General features: G+C 65.4%; 1 protein-coding gene across 1 annotated transcript in view; it reads right to left on the minus strand.

Annotated features, from left to right (window-relative positions):
* Positions 1-6,371, minus strand: part of LTBP4 (latent transforming growth factor beta binding protein 4) — a 28,743-nt gene extending 22,372 nt beyond the window's left edge. The window contains exons 1-4 of the mRNA XM_075536644.1: positions 6,127-6,371; positions 5,551-5,663; positions 398-589; positions 11-258 (exon numbers count right to left, since the gene is read on the minus strand). Coding sequence (XP_075392759.1) covers positions 11-258; positions 398-589; positions 5,551-5,663; positions 6,127-6,371 — 798 coding nt within the window. The remainder of the gene's footprint in view (positions 1-10; positions 259-397; positions 590-5,550; positions 5,664-6,126) is intronic.

Below are 6,371 nucleotides of genomic sequence, written 5' to 3' on the forward strand. Positions count from 1 at the left end.
CACCTCTCACATCTCTTCCTCGCAGCTCCCGAAAGCAGTAACCGTAGCCTGAAGAGTCAGAGTAGCTATCCTCCCGGGGTGCGCTCTGACCCAGCACCGTGTACGGGGCCGCCGCCTCCGCCCGCGCTGCCGCCTCCGCCCGCGCCACGGCCTCGGCGTCCGCCTCTGCCCAAGGCCCAGACACGCGCTCCACCTGGTGCACCACCACCGACGCCTCCTGCGGATGCTGCACGTGGACACTCACCATGGACGCCACGCCTGGAGGGAGGCACAAGCGCGTCTACCCGGCTTCTTAGGGTCTGAGGCCAGGCATGTGACAAGGGCCAGCTAGGACCAGGACGCAGGGGCGGGCACTATGGGGATCGGAGGGTGGGCGGGGATCGGGTGGCATGCTCACCATGTTCATCGTCGCGATGGTTAGCAACCGGCATGGTGTACACCGAGCGCGTGAGCCCGGGCTCCGCCGGGGCGGGAGGCCGGGCGCCCGAGGAGTGAAGCTGGCAGTATTTGCCCGCGAAGTCCGGGGGACAGAGGCAGCGGTCCGGCTTGAGGCACACACCACCGTTGTGACAGATTAAGGGGCAGAGGTCTGCAGGGTGGGAGGGGGACAGAGACACTCAGGCAGTGTAAAACAGGAAGGCCCTTAAGGATGGACTGACACCGTGGGGGCTGCAACAATACTCAGGCACAGAAACAATTGTGAGGATGGTGCAGGACCAGGCAGTGTTTTGTTCCCTTGCGTCTCATAAGGTCGCTATGGGTCGGAAAGGAATCGATGTCACCTGCTACCCTTGCGGTTTAGCAGCCCGACGTGTAACCACGACGCCACCAGCGCTCCGTGTCCCCTAGAGACACGTGTCAGAATGGATTTTAAGGCAATGAGTTTATATTAAGGGGTTCGGGTCTTAATCTGAAGAAGCTGAACCCCACATCACTGTCCTATACAGTGACTGCTGGGTGCGAACTGCCGACTTTACCGTAAGCTGCCGGGCGTGTAAACCACTGCATTTCGATTCTCAGTCCCTCCGCCTCTTCTGGTTTTGCCCCCACTCAGGCCACCTGCACTGGCCCCGCCCAGCCGTCCCGCTCTCCGGGTCGCTCACCACGCCCTAAACTTCGTTCTCTCTCCAGCCGCTCTGACCTCCCTCGCCCCCGCAAGTCTAGCCCGATCCCACTTTTTGGCTGAGTGCCAGACCTTCCTGCCCCGCCCAGACAGCATTGCCCTGCCCATTGATTGCGATCCTGCCAATTCTCAGGTTCTTTGGCGCTTTAGCCCCGCCCACCCCGCAGTGGCCAGGACGCCAGGCTGTTCCAATCCCAGCCCATCGAATGCTGGCCACTTCCATGGACTCAAACCACAATTTAGCCTCTCTCGTGCAAGACTCCCCGGTCCCCACTCTGTCTCTGGAGCATTGTAGGCCCGCCCACATCCTTGCTGGCCCGGTCCACCAGGTCCCAGCTCCGCCCACTGGCTAACGGCCCTCTTCTGGCCCCGCCCACCTCACCTTCTACCCACGTGACTCTACACCCCGCCCATTAGGGCGTCTAACCTGCTAGCCTTGGGCCTCGCCCACCTCCCGTTCCTCACTCAGATTTGCTGGAGCTCACTCACTCCCACCCTTCCCAGCCCGCCCTCGCTGCTCTCGGGGCGCTTTAGCCCGGTCCACCGCGCTGTGTCCCCGCCCACCTTTCCTCTGGCTCCGGCTTCGGAGTTCTAGCCCGGCCCTCTCGCCTCCAGTAGCCCCGGGGCGCGCGCCCCCTCCATTGAACGAGAACGCGCCTCCTCTCCCCTCTGCGCGCCCTCGCTGGGCCCCCAGCCACCTCCGGGCGGGGCCCTGCCAGCTGTCCGGCGGGGTAAACAAAGAGAGGGGTGCGGCGGGGGCAGGGCGGCGGCTCCACATTCCGGACCCTTGGGGAGCCCCAGGTCCACAGAGCCAAAGGAGGCCGTCTGCGTCCGGCGAGAGCGCACCAGCCCCCCTTCCCTCCCCTGGGGCCGCTGGAAAACAGCTGGAGACAGCTGTGCGGACGGGAGGGAGAGGGCAGGCGGCTGGGCCGTCCAGGGAGGCGTATGTGAGGCTGTGAGCCACAGAGGAACGCGTGGTGATGGTGTGGGGAGGGGTGCCCTGAAATTAGAAGGGAAAGGAGGCTGGAGGCCTGGGAGATCAGCCACGGAGAGAACTCATCCTTTAGGGGCACGGTACCTAAAGCCAGAACTCGAGACCCGCCTAAGCGATGGCCAGTCTGAGGGTGCTCTTGGGAACGGGGTTGAAATGAGCAAATGCGAATTCTTGGGAACCCCCAGTCTAGGAGTTGGCCCTAACTACCTGGCATGGCCCTATGTTGAGAAGCTTATTTCCCCCCCCCCCCCCCCCGGCGAGGGCGCTTGGGGGCCATCTTGTGGTTAATGGCGCGCGCGCACGCGGATTATTATGTCTGGAGTCCTCTAAAGAGATTGGGCCCGAGGTTCCCTGGAAAGGCCCTCGGCCGGACACCAGAATCGGTTTAAACTCTTCATTGGTGATCTAAGAAAACGAGAGCCTTCTGTGGGACATGAATTCAACGGGAGAGGAAGATTTCCACTGCGTACGGCTGGTGTTCTCGCTGGAGGTGGAGCGCGCCTGCCAGGTTTAGAGCTCTGTGGTGAGGGGCACCGCTTGGGAGGGCTACCGAAGAATGGAACTTCTCTGAAGTCTGTGGTCAGTGGTGTTCAGACTTCTGGAACTGGAGGCAGGGACTCCACAGGCCCTCAGCTAAGGGTGTAAGGACAGAAGGCCAGGGTGCACCAATGGGGGGATTTTTAGCTGGTTGATGGAACCACAATCAGGATTTCAATACTCGGGGAGGGGTCTCTGCTGGAGGTCCTGGGAACCTAGCCAGGCTTGGAGGGCATTTCTCCGTCTCCAAAGGCCGTTCTTCGCCTACTCTTGGCCTGAATGCAAGTCCCCAGCCCAGTTCCCTGGGGATGCCCACAGCCAGATAAGCTGCTAAACTGGCACAGCCAACTCTGATTCCTAAGTCCCTGGAGGAACGGGGAGCTGAGGACATCGGGGTTCTGCCAAGGTCATCCCCACTTCACATACCCCTCCTTGCGCCTCCTGAGGCCTGGCACCCGCCTGGGCACGACGCCTGGCACGGGCACGGGCGCGGGCGCGCTGGGCCTGGGCGGGAGCGAGTGGAGGATGGAGAGAGGAAGGGGAGGAGAGAGGGCGTGGCAGTGGGCGGGGCCCCGGGCGGGAGATGAGCTCACGCCGGCCCCGGGGCTGGACTGGCTGGGGGCCAGGCTGGTCGAGTTTTTGGCGCCGGGGGCCCCCACTCCCTATTCCAAGGGGCTTGAGGGTGGGGGATGGGATGTCCTGACCCTGGAAGATCCACCCACCCTTGGGCCCTTGGGTCAACAGGTGACTCGCATTCTCCGCCTCACCTGAAACCCCCCCCACCCAGGAGTCTTCCCATCTCCGGAGGTGACTGGTACTTGTGCGCCCTAGGTCCCCTCCGCCCCCAGAGGGCGCCTCTCCCCTCGGTTTTCTATCTGGATTTCTCCCGCGGGTGAGACCCTCGTAGATCAGGGTCCTACACAGACTCCCCCACCCGTCGCCCCCGCGCTCCTCTCGGACCCTTTTCTTCTCAGCTTCGAGGTTCAACTTTGACTCATCCCGTGCCCCATCTTTCAGGCACCCTTATCCCAACTCCCCTAATTTCCCCGCACGCACCTCAAAGACTCAGAAAGTGAAACACCCTTCCCCCATGCGGCCTTAAAACCCTCCCTTGGTCCTTAACCACCCCACTTCCCAAATGCTCCCAAGTCCCTGAATTCTCCAGTCCACCTTCCCCTCACGTGGGTCGCCTCCCGTCCCCGAGAGACCGCCTGGCTTGAAAAAGTCGGGACCATCAGGGGCAAGGAGGTGGGAGGGCGGGCTTCGCCAAGTGCCGCAGGACATCATTCCTGCACTTGGACTCTAGTCTCCCTCTCCCGGGGGTACTGTCAGCCCCATCCCCGGAGAGCCGCCTCCCCCAGGGACTCCCTCCCTCGGGACCACCTCCCCGCACTCACAGGCGCGGAAGCCGGGTCCCCCCGGGGCCGCCCCGCCGGGCGCGCCGCTGTCCACGCTGGTGGCGTTGCGGGGCGCGCAGGTCGGGGTACAGCGGGGGCCGGTGGGCCCGTGGACGCAGCGCAGGCCGCAGACGGCCGGGGTGAAGCGCACGCGGAGGCGCTCTCGCGGCCGGCCCAGCCCGGGTTTGGGCCAGAGCAGCGCCAGCAGCGCCAATAGCGACACCCAACGCCGCGCGCCTCCCGCCATGGCTGCAGCGCCGCGCTCCGCCGCGCCGCCGCCCCAGCCCGCCCGAGGGGCCCGGCCGCGCCCGCTTGCCCGCCCGCCCGCCCGCGGGGGAGGGCGGCCGCGCCCCCGCGCCGGCCCCCCCTCCCCACCGCTCCCTCCCGGGCGGCCGCGCGGGGGCGCGTGGGGCTGGGCGCGCAGCCAGAGGCGCGCAGGCTGGGCGCTAGTCTCGCCGGGGGGAAGGGGACGCCCCTCGGCCCCCTCCTGCTCGCATCAACAAGTGAACGGAGCCCTCTGGGGAGCGGCGAGGAAGGGAACAGGTGGGGGCAGGCGGATTTCCCCCCAGACAGAACTAAATCCGTGAAAAGGAAAGAGTTGGGGGGCCCGCGTGGAGGGAGACGGCTAGTTAATGGCCAGCCCTCAGCTCTCTGCATACACACCGGGAACTTCATCTGAATGGGGGACTGGGGTGGTACATGAGAGCAGCCAGGTGGCCCAGGGGTGGAGGTTGGGGACAGAAGGTGGGTTGGCGGATCTGGGCACATGAAAAGACTGAGGGTGGAGTGCTGAGCAGAAGGCCGGGGTCAGGGACCACATCGGAGGAGGTCCTCCCATCTAGCCAGGACCCCCCACACCTGATGGGAGAAGCCTGAGTGGCGAGGGGAAGCACTGGGTTGAGATGGTGAGCCGGGGTCTTCACATCTGGCCCGAGGCCCACATCTGGAAGGCTTTAGGAAGGAGAGGACACATCTGGGCTGAAGGCCACAGCAGGAGGGGGACTTTGGAGGGTGGTTAAGACTGGGGGTGGGGTGGGGGTGTGTGTGCTTGCCCAGGGCCCGAGAGGGAGCCAGAGGAGGAAGGGGGTGGGCTTGGTCCCCAGTCGCCTGAAATCATGGGCATTCGGTGCCCGGGCAGGCGCCAACCCGCACAATCGCTTTTGTTGTCTGGACTGGTTCGGGCCTCGCTCTCTGCCCGGCCAGCACCCCCCTCTTCAGCCGCTGGGGGCCCGGACGCCTGGCTTCCCGGCCCCACCCCCACGGGTCAGCGCCTCTGGCCAGCGTCTGGCCCTGTCCTGGGCTCACCTCGCGCGGCCGGACGCCGGGGTCCCTGGAGGGGGCTTCGTCCTGGAGGGTGGGGGGAGGTGAGGGGCTGAGCTGTGGTGGAGGCGGGTAGGGGGCAGCTAGACCGTGGGAACCAGACGGCTTTATCTGGGCCGGAACCCCCCCACATACACCGCCCCGCCCCACGGCGGCGGAGGAAGGGCGGGTGTACTTACCGCGGGCCTGGCCGGCAGGGGCGCGCTCCGATGGGGGCCTCCTTCTCAGCAGTGCCCGGCCCCCCGGCCCGCGAGGCCGCCGGCGCCGCAGCAGCGCCCGCGCCTCCTGCAGCCTGGGTGGGAGGGGGCCGAGAAGGAACCGTCACCCCGCTGCTGGGTGGGCGAACCACCCCCACCCCCTCCTTGGGAAAGGGCCGCCGCTGCCGCTGCCGCTGTGCGCGCGGGGGTGGGGGTGAGGGTGGGGGATTAAGGTGTCCCACTATTGGCCCTGCCCCTGTCCCCATACATAGACCCGAGAGTTCTTCTCGGGCTCTGGGAGCCAAAGAGAGACAAAGACCCCCCTCGCCCTTTCTCTAGAAAATAGAGAGATGAGAAGAGACAGAGTCATCCGCGGGGACCAGGCACGGAGGCAGGTACAGGACAGAGGCAGCGGAAGAGACAGCGAGGGAAAGAAAACAGAGCAAGTGTCTGACAGAGGACCATGAAGACAGACAGACGGACAGACAGAAAGTGCCAGAATGTGGTGGTAGACCCGGGAACTGGGGCATCTGGTAGGGGCAGGGGTCGCACACTCACGTCAGTGGCTGCCAGTTAAGGGAGACCTGCTTCTTCCTCACGCTAGGGCTGGGGCTGGGGCTCGGTCCAGGGGCCCCCGAAGTCAGGCAACCCTGAGGGTCTGCGCCCTTTTCCGGTGGGCAGTTCCCTATCCTGCAGGAAGCTGTGGAGACAGCCAGGGGCTGAGGAAGAGGGAAGAAGGCAGCCCGATCTCCGGCTCTGGGGGAGTGGAGGAGGGAGCCCCCAGCCCCTGTACACTCCCCCAT

This window comes from Tenrec ecaudatus, chromosome 18 (genome assembly GCF_050624435.1).
Source record: "Tenrec ecaudatus isolate mTenEca1 chromosome 18, mTenEca1.hap1, whole genome shotgun sequence".
In the NCBI taxonomy this organism is placed as follows: domain Eukaryota; kingdom Metazoa; phylum Chordata; class Mammalia; order Afrosoricida; family Tenrecidae; genus Tenrec; species Tenrec ecaudatus.